Here is an 18,367-nt window from a genome sequence, read left to right on the forward strand (position 1 = left end):
CTGGAGATACAACCTAAAATTCTATTTGCCCTACCACTAGCAACAGCACACTGCTTGGGTGGCTTTAGAGACTGATCAACTATTACACCAAGATCTCTTTTCTTCATAACACTACTAAGGTTATTCACATCCATATTATACTTATAATTCAAATTATGATAACCCACTTGCATTATCTTGCATTTGTTCTAATTAAAACCCATCTGCCATTTATTTGCCTAACTCACTGAATTATCTAAATCTCTTTGTAAATCAGCAGCAAAAACTGCACAGCTAGCAACCTCCAAGACCTTAAATCAAAAAGAGCAAAAGGCCTAAGACTGAGCCCTGAGGTACATCACTTGTGACATTAATCCAGTTTCACTGAACTCCATTTATAACAACCATCTGCTTTCTTCTGTCCAACAAGCTAATTTATCTCCCACACCTAAAGAGATCTTTTTCTCTTTTTTTTTTACAAGCCTTTTATGTGTCACCTTGTCAAAAGTCTGTTGTAATGAATGTGGTTGACTGCATATATTTTAAGGTTATAATGATATTCAAAGCCTAAAATATAACATTTCTAACTAAGACTACTATTTATATAATATCTTTTAACCCAGTTTCTATCCCTTTTTTGTTATCTTTGTTTTGGTCCAGTCTTTCCTGTGTTTTTATGAACTATCACTGAGTGTATCTTATGGTCTAAATGTTGCAAGCTTATCATTTTGTTTTATACAAATTATATATATAGCATACCTAGTTCAGGAGTGTTTTCAAATTACATGTATAGTAATTAGTTAATCACACATGGGATGTGTAAATGGAATACTAATTTAAACTAATGTAAGTGTAGTAGAGGAAATAATTTATTTTATGCACAAGTATGGGATATTGTAAAATAAACTTTCTGAATTGAACGAAGGAGTACTAAGTAACAGTTGCAAAATCAAAAAAGGCTTAAGAAATCCAAACAGTTGAAAAATGTATGTGTGTGTGTGTGTGTGTGTATATATATATATATATATATATATATATATATATATATAAAGTTAAGTAAATACATCATAAACCACTTTATTACAGGATAAAAAAGTTCATAATGACCAGTTGAAATTTAAAATAACATCACCTATGTACAACAAAGGACAGTTGTTTTGTGAAGCCTGTCCTTGCACACCCACTTTTGAGAAAAGTTGCACAGAGAAACCAAAGATCTTTATTCTATTGATCCCCTGAATAATTTTATAAACTTTAATAAAAATAATACTGCTTTTCTCAAGAAAACCTATCCCTTAATGATAACTTTTCGATCCCTGGAGTCATCCTAGTACCTTATCAGAACCCTTTACAATGAGTTAATATCTTTTCATAGATAAGGAGACCAAAGATGTGTAGTGTTTCGAGTGAGGCCTAACTAGAGAGATATCTATTTTTACTTGTAATCAGTATGTTTATGAGTACATTCTAAAATTGTGTTAGCTTTGCAACTAGCAACATACCACATACTGATGTCTTGAAAGACTTATCTACCACTAAGCCAATATCCTTTATTTCAGTCACAATATTGAGTGAGTTCTAATATATCATTAAATGTATGATGCAAGTTATGATAATTCAAGTGTATTTTATGCACTTACTGTATGTCATTTGCCAAATGTTTGTTCTGTTCACTAGGTGATTTGTCATTCTGTAATACTTTGAAATCCTCAAAACAGTTGGTTGTAACCAAGAGTTTAATGCATCAGCAAATACCAAACATTACTAATTTACTAATTATTCTCCCATAAATATCATTAACATAAATAAGAAAAAAACCTAAGCACACATCTGTGAGACACTCCACTAGTAACATGGGTTCAGTTTGACTGGTCTCCATTAATAATAATCTTGTGCACTCTCCCATTAAACGACACAACAATCCAATTAACTATTTCCACAGCTCATGCCAATGTGATTTTTGTAGCTAATGTTCTGAGTGATGTTATGAACAGCTTTTTTGAAAATCTATTTACACCAAGTTCACACATCACTCTTTCCATCATGCAATATATGTAGGAGCAAATGATATTGGAAGTTATAAATCAGAAAAGCTGCTTAATTCAAGATAGGCATGTTCCTTAAAAGAGGAAAAGAATAACAAGAGAGATCAAATCTAATTGGGATACTAAAGACATAAAGGAGAAAATCAGGAATAAATGCCACAAGGTTAAGAAGTGAAAATTGGCAGATAGGTTGGAAGATTTACAAAACTTTAGGAGGACCAGGGAATTGGTTAGAAAAATAAACTAGGGAATATTAAATTATTATGAGATAGTGCTAAAACTAATAGTAACAGTTTATTTAAATATATTAAAGGTAAACAAAATTTAGATTAGGATTGGGCCCTTAAAGGTTACTGATGGCAAGGTTTTTGTTCAAAATTACAAGATAGCCGAGTTATAAAATGTTTTTTTTTCATCTATTTTTACAAGAGTTGATAATACCAATATTCCTTACCCTAAGTATTTTATGGGAAATATTTATATTGATCTGAATCATGTGGGTATTAGTCCCTTGGGGTGAAAAAATAAAGCACTAGGATGTGAAAGTATTTTTTGCCTGTCAAAGATCATACTTGAGCTTTTCTCTTTCAATTTTAGTAGGTCAGTAGACATTGTAACAGTCTTGTTCAAACCTGTGTATGACTAGGTTGTTAACAATAGCTCTACTAGCTTAGTAACTATAACGAACGAGTAATCCCAGGAACTGTTTATTAACACATAAAGATGAACTACACAAGACAGTTCATATATATGATACAAGTGACATCCACATGGTGAGCAGTCAATCCTACCAGGTACTAGTAGATTAAAACCTACATGGTAATACCTGTAGTAGCAGTAGTAGTGAAAACTCCTATCTTAAGATGGCAGTTAAGTATTAATATACCACAGTTCAGCATATATCAGTTTTTTGTACAATAATTAACATAATACTATGTCATAAGTCAATGAACAATAATCACCAACTTCATGTCAGATGTTTACAGTAATTATCATAACACTATATCACAGGCCAATTAACAATATACACCTTGTACAAAGGCAATTTGGAAGTTATTATTAAGAGAAGGTGTATGTGTGTAATGTTTTAAATGTAATTGTTTACAGATGCTTGCATCTGATAGAAAAAATAATGGTAATTCCTCACAATAGTTTCAGGTTTCTGAGGATTAGAGAATTTTTAATGTTACTCCTGTTTTTAAAGGATTTATGATACAAATTGCTCTGGAAATTATGGACATTTTAGCCAATTAATCTTTCTCCTGTATTGGGAAAAATTTCAGTCTGATAAAGCAAAATTTTTAAAATCATTTAGTGAAATAAAATATAATAGACAAATTACTGTGTATTCAATTCCTTTACTAATCTATTAACTTTTTTAAGGATGTTATGTGTTATCTGGACAGTTGAATGGTCAGTACTTCAGCCTTCCATTAATATTCACATTAATTATTTTGAAAGGGTCATAATTAATAAAATAAATATATTAATAAAGTTTGGATATAGTGGTTAGTTAGACAGATATTTAGCAAATGATCTTTAATTACAGTAAGAACAAGATATTACATTTCATTATTTTATTCGAATCCCATGTTTAATACAGATAGGAATCCACTCAATAGCATGACTGTGAAGAAAAGGATCTTTGCTTAGTGGTGAATAAGTCACTCAACTATTGCTGTAGTGTTCTGTTGCTGAGAGCACTAAAGCCAATAAAATTTTAGGGTGTATTTATGAATGTTGATTTCAAGTCAAAAGAAGGAATTATTTCTATACAAATACTTGGTAGGCTTCACTTGGAATGCTGTTTATAATTTTTGTCTGCTCATCTAAGAAAAGATATTGACATATTAGAAAGGGTTTAGAGAAAGGCCACTAGGATGCTTCTGGGGATGATAGGGTTGTCTTCTGGAAATAGGTTAAAATCTCTTATATTCTCTTGAGAAAAAAGAAGAGTAAGAAATGACCTTACTGAAGTATACAAGATTATTTTTAGAATCAATAGAACAAGGGCTCTAACATCTTTGTGTTAAGTTCTGAACACAATAGGATGAGAGGACAAGTGGCATTTCTAGAATCTTAGTTTGGAAGGAGGCAATCTACAAGGTTAAGGGGACTCCAATCTCTGAAAAATATGTTGTAGTACATGGAAAAGTAAACTAATTTCTGAACAATTTTTTAGAGAATAGACATATTCCAGCAAAGATGAATCATTTTAGTTGACTAACCCCCGATACTGAGTTTATCATACATGCTTCCTCACAAGGGAAGAACCTGCAGAAGAAGAAGACAAGTTCTGGTTAAAAAAATACTTACTATATGTTTATGGTTTTGTATTAATGTTAAGTTATAATTTTTACATTGTTTATAATTATCTAAGCCTTTAAAGCAAATTTGAGCCAAACATTTAATTTAAAACATCTTGTTCTGTCAAAAACTTTTGTTTTTTCCATTTACTGTTATATAAGTAACTAAAATATAAAAATTAGAAACTTATTGGGTTAAATAAAAAATAAATGAAAATGTTGATCATGAATTTATGTAATTTATTTTAAATCTTCATAAATCCTAAGTCCTCTGAACTAACTCAACTTGTTCAACATTAAACAGATTGTCAAACTTATCTAAGCTGGGTTAATTTTTTCAGTATAGCCAAGCACTCACATTGCTAATTGATTACAGATTGACCAGTTTCACAGTTCGAATCTCTCAGCTGAGACTCATATCAAAAATTGCAAGTTCACAAAATTAATTGTATACATTTTGCTGGATCATGATTCAATGAGAAGAATGGAATTATCTTTCACAACTGCTCATATTATAATAACCTTAAAATGTAAATAAATGGCGATTAAAAACTGATTGCTAAGATCTTAGAGCTGGGGATACACTATTGGAGAGGACACAAATTCAAGATTTGGAAAAGACAGACTAGACCAGTGTTTCTAAGCTAGATTTTCTAGACGACCTTCACGTATGGGCTTTGGTTGTCACAACCCCCCATTATCTCTACAAGGATGAAAAAACAGTTTGTTATAGTTCATAACAAAGATGATATGTGCACTTCTTAGACACCTGAAGGACTAAAAAAAAATGTTGACTCAGCATAATCAGCTTGTGACCCACCTGAAACTTACTAGCAACCCATCATTTGAGAAACAATGTACTAGACTTTAGTTAAAGCAATTATTTTTTCTAACAGGGTGTTTGGCATGTGTAACAAGTAGCCATTGGCATTCATGGAGGCTGGGATCTTAAAAGGGGGGATTGATAATTTCTTGAGAAATAAAGGGTGGGTTTCAGTTTTAACTTTTTATTCAAGGTTAATATGCAGGAACTGCCTCTCCAGGGCCAAACAGTCCTTTAATGTCACATGATATAACAAGTAACATCCTTCAAAAATAATTAAAAGAGTAGTAAGGCAAGACTTTCCTTTATTGAATTCATGTTGGCTTTCTTTATGATGTACTCTAGTAAACGACCTCGAAGATTGTAACAAAATGAAGTTCATTCAAACTGGAGTCAAGTTGCAAGTGGGATACCTCAGGGCTCTGTAGAGAAGGTCAAAGATCAGTTATGCAAATCTCTTTCTTCTATTTGACAGTTCAATAACGAGTGGACATGTGCTTCAGAACTGAAGATTACTAATGTTAATCCTATTTTTAAAGACAGTGATAAACGTTGCACTGGAACTTATAGATTGGTTAGTCTTACTTCTGTAATGGGAAAATTGCTTCTTCTCCTCTAACAAACCCTTAATAAATTGAGCTAACATACTCCAACAGATATAGTTTTCTTCATTAGTCTTTCATGTGGCATTATTTATTATATACATTTAGTTTAAAAAATATGTGAAAAATAAAATAACAAACAAGTAAATGCCAGGCCTAATCTTTAGCTTTTTTACACCCATTTCCTTTTCTAAATAGATCTATTTTCAATTTTTTGCAACTATCAGTATGCTGGTGCAGTGGGATTATATTTGCATAGCCTTAAATTATCCAGTTAAACATAGAAATTGATGGTTATAGACTTATAAGCAAGGCTAGGGCAATGGCAGCAAAGCTCGAATAATCTGTTGAACATTATAAGCAAGATAAATGACAAGCTTTGTGAAAGCAAATACTTGAATTATTGGAAAAGCAAGTTAAACTTATTGCAAGTCTCATGGTGATTCATTGTTGTCATGTAATAATTTTACATGAATAACAAAGAGCTAAGTATATGAAAGTTGAAATAAAAAAGGGTAATTAATATCTAGTGACCATTACAAAATGCATATGATAAATGCCATTGGAGGCAAATATTTCATGATCTTTGATATCAATGACAGTTTATGGTTACTTGAGTAAGGAAGCACATTATGCTGATATGATAATAATGTTATTACACCTTATGGTTGTTTAGAGAGAGAATGAGTAACCATGGTGGCCTCAGTATTTTTTTATTACAAATATAGCAGTGAGCGAGCTATGGACGGAAAGAAAGCTTTAGTTATTCCTGTTGTTTCATACAAAGAGAATAATTTTCCAGTTTGTTGCAACATGACCATTTCTATTTACAGTATATTAATCTACTGATTACCATTGTTATATACATGATTATTCTGTGTAGTTAATGTTTTTTTAATACTCCCATTCATAACTAATTCAAACATTCCCAAGAGCTTATTTTATGTTCAGCATTATATTTGCAGTTCCCAGTATGTTCCACTATTATAATTTTTGTTTCTTTTCAATTACTTGTCAGATTTCATTTTTCAAAGTATAAATTTTTTTTTTTTTAATATACCTGTTTAATGATAAATAAAAAAGGTTTACTATGTTATATTAAGATAATTTTGGAGCCTCACCATGTCATTACAGTTCATTTCACAAAGTGTGAAATGCTTTGTATGACAACCATGCATTTTGATAATAGGGTCAGTACGTGACATGTCAATAGCCCTCAAAACCAAAGATTGATGGCTTTTTATGCTATTTAGCAGGGATGTTGGTGCCAAAAAGATAAAAGATTTAGTCAAGTTTCACATCTCTAGGTCAAATGGTGTTTATGTGACATAACCCCAAATATTTGATCCAAAATGGCTCCCATACAGGACCAGTGAAATACAAATACCAATAACTTCTTTATTTTTAATGCTACAGTAAAATTTAAACTATTATTTGAAAGATCTCTTTATGCCACCCTAGCCAAATATGCTATTTGTATAGCATTTAACATCAAACAGAATTGTTGCTCTTAAACCTCACTTGGACTGTCAGCCCCTACTTAGATGACCAAAATAAGGTTGGACAATTTCATCCTCTCAGTTTGTACCAAATCTCAGCCTGGAATCTTGGTGGAATCAGGGGATATTTATTTATTGCATTGTGTCTGGCTAATTTATTTCCTTTCTTTTAATGCAATGTTTTATGTTTAGGGTTGTAGCACTGTAAGCCTGCAAATTCCACAGCAATGCAAATTACATTTGGAATTTGTTACTGTTAGTTTTGCATAAACATGACATTAAAACTTTTATGTACTAAGCTTAAAAAGTTTGTCTTGTCTTAAGCTGTGAATCTGTGTAAAATATTTTCTGGGATGTACATTGTATTCTCTGTGATATGCGAGTCAGCTACATGCATAAGTGACCAGCATGTGAGATGTTATGAAATGTATGGTATCTATCATTTTGGTATGTAATACATTGCACACTACTTATTAATACTTAATGTGTTCTAGTAAATTGATGCACTTTCCTGCAGTAAATGGACAAGTATTCTTTGACAAGAAATTATGTGATGCCATCTATGGATAGAATAGTCATATACATTTAAAAAAAGAAAAAATTATCTAATGTTTTCTTAGTGTTTTAGAAACTTTTCCATTTTTGTATAACTCAAACATTAATAAAATGAGTCACAAAATTTCACAACTGTAAATACCAACACTAAATTTTAGTTTAATGTTTCATAAAGGTGGGTCATTGTTGTAAAGTGGTTTTTTTTAGTTAATTGCAGTTTTTTAAATATCTTTAACATAGTATAGGTTAAAAATTTCATTGTGAGGAAGCAGATATGATTGAAGTAAATTCTAATATGTTCCTTTTTGTGTGTTTAGGTTTACAACAGGCTCAAGTCAGAGCTGCTAGTAAGAAAGCTGGAGGTAGTGCTAGGAACCAGAGACCACCTCAGAAAGGAAAACACAGGGGATGGAAAAAGCAAGATGGTAACTTTGTCAAAAAGGGCATGATATTGGTTCGTCAGTTAGGATTAAGATTTCATCCTGGGTTAAATGTAAGTATTTTAACTTATTATATAGCTATGAGGCTGAATTGTAGACACATGGTTAAAGATTTCCAAAAAAGCCTAAGATTTTCCATAAAAAAAGTGTAAAATATAGAAAAAAAATTGCAGTGTTGTCTTTCTTAATTTTAACATAATGCATTTTTTATTTGCGATTGTATATAATGAAAGAAAACTTGTAAACAATTTCTAAGTACCTTACATAAAATTTAATTTAGCATTATATCTTAGGCTATAAGAACCAAACTGGATAATCCCTTTTATATTCAGTATCCAAGTCTAGTCTGGATTATTTATACATTATTAGAAGGGAAAAAAAAAGCTTTTTGATGGGATTTTTGTAACTTAGCTATGAATGCAAGAATTGCACTACCAGTAGCATGGGTAATTAAGCAGATATGCTTAAATGATTCATTTATATGCATTTTTATTATTAGCTATATCTCCAGGAATTAGGAATCTACTATATATTTAAGCTTTGAGAGCCTAAAAGCTTAATTTTTACTTTGTTTTATATCCATAATTAAATATCATGTGTAAAGTCTGAACTTTGTTTTTCAGTGTAAACAGTAAGAACTGAATTGTAGATTATATTGTAACCTAGTTTAATGCATTGATGAAATAATTTGAGAATTACATGAAATTATCTGTTTGCATTTTTAGCCAAGTGTTCATGCTCATGTGTAGTGTTGTTAATATTATTTTACTTAGGTTGGTATTAGTCATGATCGCACCCTCTATGCTTTAGAAGAAGGTACAGTTATAGTGACTTGCGAGAAGCTTCGACCAAGATGGGATCATGAATGGGTTCAGAAGTTTTATGCAAATAGAAATACAGATGTGGTGTATAAGAAATTTTTTCACGTAATTACTGAACCCCAAGAAAAGAAATTCAAATTGGTTAATACTGTTTAATTTGACGTTGTAAATTAAAACTTTTGCTAGATTTGTATTATATATAAAATAGAAAAGTACATCCTGTTATTGGAGAAAACTAAAATATTGTATCTTAAATGGTCATAATAAATCCATATCATAACTCTTAAAATTGTGTATTATACATCAGCCTAGAGATTAACTCGTGCTTTACAATCTTGTTGTGAAAGTTTGTATCAAATTAGTGTTACTTGTACCTCTAGTAAAAGAACAGTTCTGTACAGTGTACTGTTTTTGTTTTGATTGATCACAGGTAAAAGTTGACAATGTCAGAAATACATAATTGTAATTTACTTTGCTTGCTTTTATAGAATGCCAAAGTTAAATTTTCAGGTAGTATGGGGTTGTAATGACTGGCATTTAAACCATTTATATTTACTTGAAAAAAAGTTAGACGACATAAATTTTAAATTTGAAGAAGTACTGTTTCATAAAGGTTTTAGCATATTTTCTAACTTTTCAATGTTTTAAAGTCAACAAAGGTAATCCCACCAAGGAAATTGTGGCAATGTTTCTTACAATTTGAACAGAAGTTTGTCTAAAACTCTTTGTGAAATTGACTAATATAAAAACTTTTAGAAAATAGATTACTATGCCAAATATTATGTTCTACACTAAAGAAAAATTAAGACATCTCAAAAACTAGTTTCATAAGTTCCTTTTATTAACAAGAATATGGATACAAAGTGCAATAACATAGTACATAAATTTTAGTTAAGCACCTTGCAATTTTATAAAAGATATACAACAGCAACAAATTTCAGTGACCTAATAATCTATTGGACTGCTCAATTAGCTTTTTTTTTTTCATACCTGTGCATAATGGGATATAAAATATACAACAAGAATTTATAGTTTTGACTTGAACAAAATATGAATATTTTAGTCTTGGTACTGTTAACCAAACATAATCAACTTTTTAACCTTCAAAATTGGAAAACTTTACAGATTATCACTGCATCCCTCTTGTAAAGTAACATGGAACAGAATTTAAAATCTAAGGATGAAAAGGCTTTAGCTTTTTAGTATATTGGGTGTTAGCAAATAACACTTTGATTTTACCTGCACAACTTTGGTTCTAACACAATTATAATCCATCTTTGTAAAAAGAAAAACTGGTTTGGCTACAAACATTTGTTATCCATATCAAATCTCAAGTACAATTGGAAAAAATTCTCAACAGAAGTTATTTTGTTTCAGTACAACATATGAGGTATGATATACATCACTTACACTAAACTGTATCCTAAAATTGAAATTCTATAAAAAATAATTACAATAGCAGCTTCCTGTATAGTGAAACTACATTAAAAAGTGTAAGTTAAGAAATTAGAGCTCAAAGCAGTTGTAGCTAACACAAATATTTTCCTTATACTAAGTTGTTATAAGTTCTCGCTGTTTGGCAACCTCAGATAATCTGGCTAATAGAAATTGTTTGTCTCTTCCTTCATCAATAAGCTGATCTTTTAAAACATTAGCCATGTGCTTGTGAGCTGAAGTCTGGGCAGAATAATAATACAGAGCCAAGCTGGAAAACAAAACAAATCATATTAAACTTTATCATTCAATTACACATTTAATACCATTAATAAAATTCTTAATAGGAGCAGAAATGGGCTGATGAGAGGTAACATTAGTCAAAACTAGAATTCTCAGCTGGTTATGTTACTATAGTTTCATGCAATCTGACCTGTGTCGTGTATAAAATAAATGCTGTTTGAAGTTAAAACTTGATGTTTTGCTTGAATACTACATGAAAAAAAAAAACTTTCTTGCTCCATCTTACTATAATGGATGTAGTGTGTATAGGTCTATCTGTCAATGTATGTGACCGAAATAATAAATGCAATGTGGCGCCATCTATTGAATGGCCCCACAAACAAAGATCCATAAAAAACTTTCACACTTTGGGTATTCGAGATTCAGACAATTACAAAAATAACTGTGGTATGTACAACAACCATTTCTTTATAATAGAACACAGTTTTAAATAAAAAGTACTCTCACAACAAGTACACGACTTTACTAGAACTGTATATAAAGGTTTAATTATGTCTTTATTGATGTAATTTTTAAATGTAGTACTAAGAAACTGGAGTTTTAAAAAATAAATTATTTTTTTCAATAAAGGGCAGCAGTGTTAATATATAAAAACATTACAGTTTATATCAGTAAAATTTATGAATATTTTGAGCTCTGTATATTGAATCATTTTGATGCAACAAGTTGTGTATGACGAAAGAGAACAATCCAATCACTTTTTCCATGCAGTACTTTCCAGTAAAAAATACTTTTTTAGAACACGATAACTTTTTTTACAGTTTTTTAAAATGAGGTATGAATACTACAATTAGTAATTGCTAGCATAAACAGCCACCCATAGGGCAGCATTTTTGCTAGTGGTTTTAATGATACTAATCAAGTTATCATTATGTACAGGTAGTATGTAATAGTATGGGTTATGATAAAACAAAAGCTTATTGTACTTATAATATCACCTAAATTACTATATACATGTTTATGGTTGAATCAAAATTTCACTATTTCAACAAATTTTCATCTAAGTAAATAAGTGACTTTTCCAGACAAGCCTACAGAAAAAATGACAAACCTTATAACTCTAATTCTTTCACAGAACTTTTCCATCTGGGATGTTGTGCAATATACAGAACTTGACAGTATAAATAATATTTAAAATAATAGCAGGAGAACCCAACACAACTAAAAAAAAAAAAAAAAAAGCAAAACTTAAAACCTACCACAAGATAATGAAACAAGGTACGGCAAATCCAGCACTTGTAAGGAAGTCTACAATACTCTGTAAGGTAGTTGGCCAAGTACGAATCATTTCTTTAACTGGTAACCACATGATTGAGTAGATACGGAATGGACCACAACCAAAAGATGGTGAAACCCTTCATACACACACACAAAAAAAAATATGTTTACAAGCTATTTATACAATTATAAGCTTTCATAACAAGTGAGAACAGTGAAGTAACAAACAACAGAAAAATTGGATATATTTTAAAACCTGATATATTTACATAATCTAATATTTAATCACTTCTCCAACCTTTTACCCAAACGAATGGTAGAAGGTGCAAAGAGAATACGTTTTGGCTTTCGTAACTTCTAATTTAATGTTCTGTTTTAAGTATAAACTGCTTTAATGTAGCATTATTATGATTATACTTTCTATCTGTAGTATCATGTGAAACAGAATTTATTGAGAAAATTTGCCTAATGTTTAATTTCAGCATACAGTGACTTTAACAACAACAATTATTTTTTTAAACTTTTAATTAGTTATGTATGTGATTAACTACTGCATATTTAAGGTTTCTTAGTACAGTGATTAGCTAGTTCAGTTCTTCCTGGATTAGGTAAAGGTAAGATGAAGTAACTTTAATACTTACTCAGCAATAGAATATCCTAAAGGAATGATGCACAAGACAAATGACAGCATCAAGACAATCATAAAGAAAGTGTTGGAGCGGGAAGCTCTGTATGGAATCTGTGAAGGAACACAGTTCACCATCACGGTAAACTTAAAAATAAAAATTGGTGTATTAAAAACTTTTGATTCAACTGTTACTATCAATGTGTGTTAAAAGTACTCAAGATAAGTTAATTTTTTTAAGTAGACACTAATTAACAATTACTGTATATCCTACATTTTTGCAGCTAATCTGCTGCTGTCTTCAGGAAATTCCAAAGAACTTGTTTGGTAGCAGAGGCTCAAGTTCAATCTCTGGTTTTCCTCTTAGAAAGGCAAGAGTGATATCCATTCATCTGGGCTCTCACTCAATTGGGACTTGAATCAACTAATCTTTCTAATGGTTTCAAGAGTGGTATCCAAGTTTTTCTGACTTCTACAGTAGGTTAATGAATGTGTTATCAGTTAGGTGGATGTAGAAAGCTTCCTTTATGTTTCTTTTTCTCATGTAGCTTATTACTTTAGTATTATTATTTAATGTATGGTCTTCCCTGAATTGACTGGCTGTTGCTGATAGATCAGTATTACAATCTTGTATGTCTTATTTTGTTCTCAAATTCTGACATTTATTAGTTTTATTTGATTTTCTGATGTATTGGAGTCTACACTCACAAAAAGATGTTGTTAAACATTTTGTTGTTTTCCATTTGGTCTTTGGCTTACACTGTCTGCAACCATACTACATTGTTGCTTTTGAAAAATGTTTTGATTTTATGCTGTTTACAAACCATGACAATAAATGTATTTGAATGTTCTATAAGGTGTCATCACTAACATCTCCCAGCCTACTTACCAACTGGGTTAAAAAGGTTAACTCACTAGCTTCTGTTACTTGTACTAAAGTGCAATGACCTACTTGTACAGACTTCTGACCTTACATCTAAAACCTAGCTTTGCTGTGGTTGGATTCTGATCTTCTCTGGCACAACTTCATATGCAGAGAATAGGTGCATTTATGCATATAACTGTTGTTCTTAGGGAATAATTTTGGTAATCTTTGGTTTAAAATGTTTTCTTTGCTATTGTAAACACTTTTACCATTCATATTTTGAGAAATTGATGTATATTAAATTTTCTGAAAGGACACGACCTTGATTGACCTGAATTGTCATAGGGTAGGTCCACAATACCTTGTATATATTACATTTCTGGGTTCTGATAATCTGTGTTTAACCATTTTTGACAATGATAGTCATAGAAAAGTATAAGCATTTAAAATGTTTTTTACACCAAAAACTTTGAAAAGTTACAATGATTCATACAAACACTATTCTGCACACTATACAGCAGCAATAGGAGGTTTAACAGAGATTCTGAGGAAAGCCAATCCTAATACAGAAATATTTGTCAATCTTAGTAGTACAACTTTCCCAATCCTAAATGGCTATACATTGATTTTTAGAATGACAGCTAATCAATGTGCTGTTAAACTATTAATATTAAACCGATTAACATACGTTATACGAGTTCTGTGTTTTTGCCCGTCAGCATAGTCTAATTCCTGATCATTTGTCTGATTCCATTCATAGGCTAGTTAGCCAGATCTTGGTAAGATAGCAAAGCTTTAATATTACAGGAAACTGCAAATTGATGAAATGAAGTAATTCTTCCCCAAACAGAATTATTTTAATTGTTCAGGAGCAGTCTGTAATAAATACTTTAAAAAATAGCTAAACTAAATATGCATTTACTCAAGATATTTTAGAAACACTGACAGAAATTACTAATTACAGTTAAGATCCTAAAATGCAAACTAGTTGTCTACTATTCTCACAAAAATCACAATATACTATTATCACTCTCTTTTTCAAACCATTTTGAATTTATCATGTATATCTAAGGTTTCAAGAAACAAAAGTATAGAGGTTAAAATCATAGAAATATTCTTAGTATTACAAATAATAAATAAAATTAACATGACCTAATTAAAAATAAAATTTGTAACAGAGAACTAACCTGTTTGATATAGAACAAAATGAAGTATTTAATTACAGTGATTCCTGGAAGTAATGGACTATAGAAAGTACCAAGCCTAGAGGCATAAAAAAATGCAGGCAAATTAACGTAAATACATACTAATAAGAAATCATGTTTGATGATAACATATCACAATAAAATAATAAAAAGTATCAACAAAACAACTAAATCTTTAGACAAAATTCCAATGGACTGTTTGTTTGTGTTTCAAGTGCAAAGCTATACAATGGGCTATCTGTGCTGTGACAACCACAGGTAGTAAAACCCATTGTTTAGTATACAAGTTCTCAGCTTACCATTGAGCCACTGGTGCAACTCCATTCCACTAATAGAGCTTTAATAGTTTTTCAACTTTTTGACTAGGTTACTTATTTAATGAAGTGAAATAATCTGTTTTATCAAAATTTTATTCAATTTATATTTAGGTTTGTTATAAATAAATACTAAACATTTTTTTTATATGGCTATATGTTTGAGAAGAAAATTATAGAACTTGTTGTATAAACTGAAATAATTCATGAAATATCACATGGACATCTTATACAGTTGCATGGTTTCACAATGTTTGTAAAATGACTTATAAAATTAACATTATATATTTATAACATTATTTTTAAACATCAATTTGAGTAGACAAAATAATGTTAAAACTATTGAACTATTTACAATGTATAGCAATAAATCCAAAGCAGCATAAAAAAAGAATCTGATAAACCTGTAGACAAACACTCAGAGCTATTGTAGTTTTAAGACTTGGAAATACAGTTAACATCAGCAAATTATTTAACAGTATGTAGTATGTGCCTACACAGATAACCATTAAAGCTTCAGGATGCAAAAGTTTGACTAATAAAGTCAAAGATGTATACAACAGATTTTGAAATAAGAGTCCAGTCATCATCAGTTGAGTGTTTGAAATAAAGGTATGATAGCCTCATGATACACAATATCAGTGAAATGTTGGAGAGTAGGCTATGCATACACACATTGACAAATAAAATAAAGCACCCAGATATAGGTGTTCAATAAATATCAGCAGTTGATTAAACACAAATATTATTAGCTACTATATAATTAATACCAGCATAGTTCTTAACAATAAACACACAGGATTACGAAGTTTGGTCAACAGAAGTTGTATTTCAGAGTCAGATGTGCACAAACAGATAACACAGGTGATATAAGTAATTTTTGGATGCAAGTTCAGTCAATACCAGCAGTGTGACTGTGTACACAGAGATAAATACAGTTGAAAAAGCTTCAGGATATAGAAGTTCAATCAAATATCAAAATATTTAATGGTATACAGTACATAATGTACATAGATAAACATAGTTATGACAGGTTTAGGATATTAAAACTGAGCCAAAAGCACATGATCTTGAGAACAGACTATGTATCTGTACCAACAAACACAGCTACTGCATCTTCAGGTTGTAATAGTTCACTCAATTCCAGCAGCCAACAGTGTTTCAGTACATACACGCAAAGAAAAATGAAGCTAATAAAACATTAGTAAACAGAATTCCAATCAATTGAGTGTTTAAGACTGCACAGCTAATATATCATCAAGGTATACAAGTTCAATCAGGACAGTATATGAGAGCAGACTATAAATACAAACAACTTCTACAGAAGTTAAGTATGCACACACACACACAGCTTCAAAATAAGCTTCAGTAAAAACAGAATGATGTTTTAGAGAGTAGCTTACGTACACAAACACATCTTCAGGACAATCAATATCAGTAGCACCTTATGCTACAGCTTCAGAGTAAAGAAGATCAAACACTCTCACTCAAAGAAATAGTTAATATGCCTCGAGGGTAAAGAAGCATAATAAAAACCAGCAACGTGCTTGAGAAGATCACACACAGAAACACAACTACGGCATCCTTTAAAGTAACAGAAGTTTGATCCAGTGGCACAGGAATAGATGAGACAACGGGGAAAGAAACTGCTCCAGGGCTCGGAGACATGGGGACTCAAAGTGTGTACCAAAAAATAGGTGAGTTTTATATAAAAATATTGAATAAATGATAAAGAACATTAAAATATGATTTCTCAATTTTGTGTTAGGATTAAAGACTGAGTTGATGATGCTAAAAACGAGTACTATTTACTTCCAGTTGGCTAAGGCATAACTGTTCTGCTTTCATGTGTGGCACCAACAAAGCAAGCTGCAAGCATCTACATCCAGTTAGAGCTGTCATTTTTTAGGAGTGAGTGAACTTGTAAAATATTAGTTGATATAATTTTTCGTAACATTATTAGAAGAAAATAATTTGAATATATGACATCATAAGAGAAGGTTTAGTGCGTAGAGGGGAGGGGACAAAGGAAAATCTTATATCAATACCTTTTCAGATTCTTCTCTACTAGTGATTTAATTAACAGGAAAAGTGTTTGAGAGTACACTGTATAAACAAACAAAAGTTATACAGCTAAAGTATATAGAAGTTCCATCAACACTAGCAGTGGTGAGAGTAGACTATGCAGACACAGACTGGCAAACACAACTATTATGGCTTCAAGATATACAAACTGCTTGAGAGAACACTAGTACACAAATACAAATATTATAGCTTCACCATAATAGAGCATAGAAGTTTTGTAGAGTTTACGCTAGATACACACATGAACAAACATAAATTCAGGATGATACAGAATTCCGATCAACACTAGCAATGTGTTTGATGGTAGACTGTATACACACACACAAATCAAATGAATACAGCTGCTAGAAACAGATGTTCAGTCGACACCAGCAGTGTTATAGGTTAAACTATGTATACGCATACATAAGGGTAAATGTAATTACTACAAATGCAGGATAAAGAAAATTGGTGAATTGTTGTAAGCATACACTAACAAAGTTGTTAAGGGTTCAAGACTGAGAACTTCAATGGATTATTTTACAGTAGATTTTGTGCAGACAGAAAAATACAGCTATTGCAACTTTATAATACTGAAGATCAATCTACATCAGTTACTTGAGAATACATATGCTATTACAGTTTTAAGATAATGACACTCTTTTACTACCAGCATAGTGTCTGAGAGTACACTAGATCCAAGACATTAGATGTAACATCAAACTCCTGCCTGCCGATTTTTTTAGCACAGGTGCAGTGGGTTACTATGAACCTGAAATATAAGAACACATAGTATTAATTATATGTTTGTTCTATTGAATATATAACATTCCTAATTCATGCACCTGAAACTGAAAAAACCAAAACAGTGTGGAACAAAGCACTGATACCTTCCATGATACATCACAATTCTTGCATTTGAAGTTTTATAAAAATCCCCAATTTTCTTGTCTCTGAATAAGAGTAATAGATATGGCGGCATTTTGTTTTTCTAATGTTAAACTTGAAGTCAGTTGCATAAAGTGTAAAAAGTTTATGTAGTATTCATTCATATATTTAATATCAGATAACAATGAATATTATTATTTTGGCGTATTGTTCATTCATTTTTTATATAGAGGGATTATACAATGAATAATCAACAATAAAATCCAACCATTAGCCCCCTTCCGATCTACCTCACGTCTTCCAAACACTTCTACACACTTGAGTTTACACCATTACATCACTGTTCTTTATTATACACCTGGAAAAAAGTTAAGCACCCCC

The 18,367-nt window shown here is 31.0% G+C and overlaps 2 protein-coding genes across 5 annotated transcripts in view; one reads left to right on the plus strand and one right to left on the minus strand.

Moving 5' to 3' along the window:
* LOC106461110 (39S ribosomal protein L27, mitochondrial-like) overlaps positions 1–9,473 on the plus strand; it is an 11,633-nt gene extending 2,160 nt beyond the window's left edge. The window contains exons 2-3 of the mRNA XM_013920902.2: positions 8,127–8,302; positions 9,023–9,473. Coding sequence (XP_013776356.1) covers positions 8,127–8,302; positions 9,023–9,226 — 380 coding nt within the window. The 3' untranslated portion in view covers positions 9,227–9,473. The remainder of the gene's footprint in view (positions 1–8,126; positions 8,303–9,022) is intronic.
* Positions 9,474–9,890: 417 nt separating this feature from the next.
* The window catches only part of LOC106461109 (transmembrane channel-like protein 7), an 80,893-nt gene continuing 72,416 nt past the window's right edge, over positions 9,891–18,367 (minus strand). For 3 of the 4 annotated variants that reach the window (XM_013920901.2, XM_022387993.1, XM_022387992.1), the window contains 5 exons: positions 17,769–17,870; positions 14,703–14,778; positions 12,667–12,797; positions 12,007–12,162; positions 9,891–10,775 (listed from right to left, as the gene is read on the minus strand). In XM_013920901.2, coding sequence (XP_013776355.1) covers positions 10,622–10,775; positions 12,007–12,162; positions 12,667–12,797; positions 14,703–14,778; positions 17,769–17,870 — 619 coding nt within the window. In that variant the 3' untranslated portion in view covers positions 9,891–10,621. Of the gene's footprint in view, positions 10,776–12,006; positions 12,163–12,666; positions 12,798–14,702; positions 14,779–17,768; positions 17,871–18,367 lie in introns of those variants that run through there. The other variant, XR_002610926.1, reaches the window with a different exon arrangement.

Source organism: Limulus polyphemus, unplaced genomic scaffold (assembly GCF_000517525.1).
Source record: "Limulus polyphemus unplaced genomic scaffold, Limulus_polyphemus-2.1.2 Scaffold899, whole genome shotgun sequence".
NCBI lineage: Eukaryota > Metazoa > Arthropoda > Merostomata > Xiphosura > Limulidae > Limulus > Limulus polyphemus.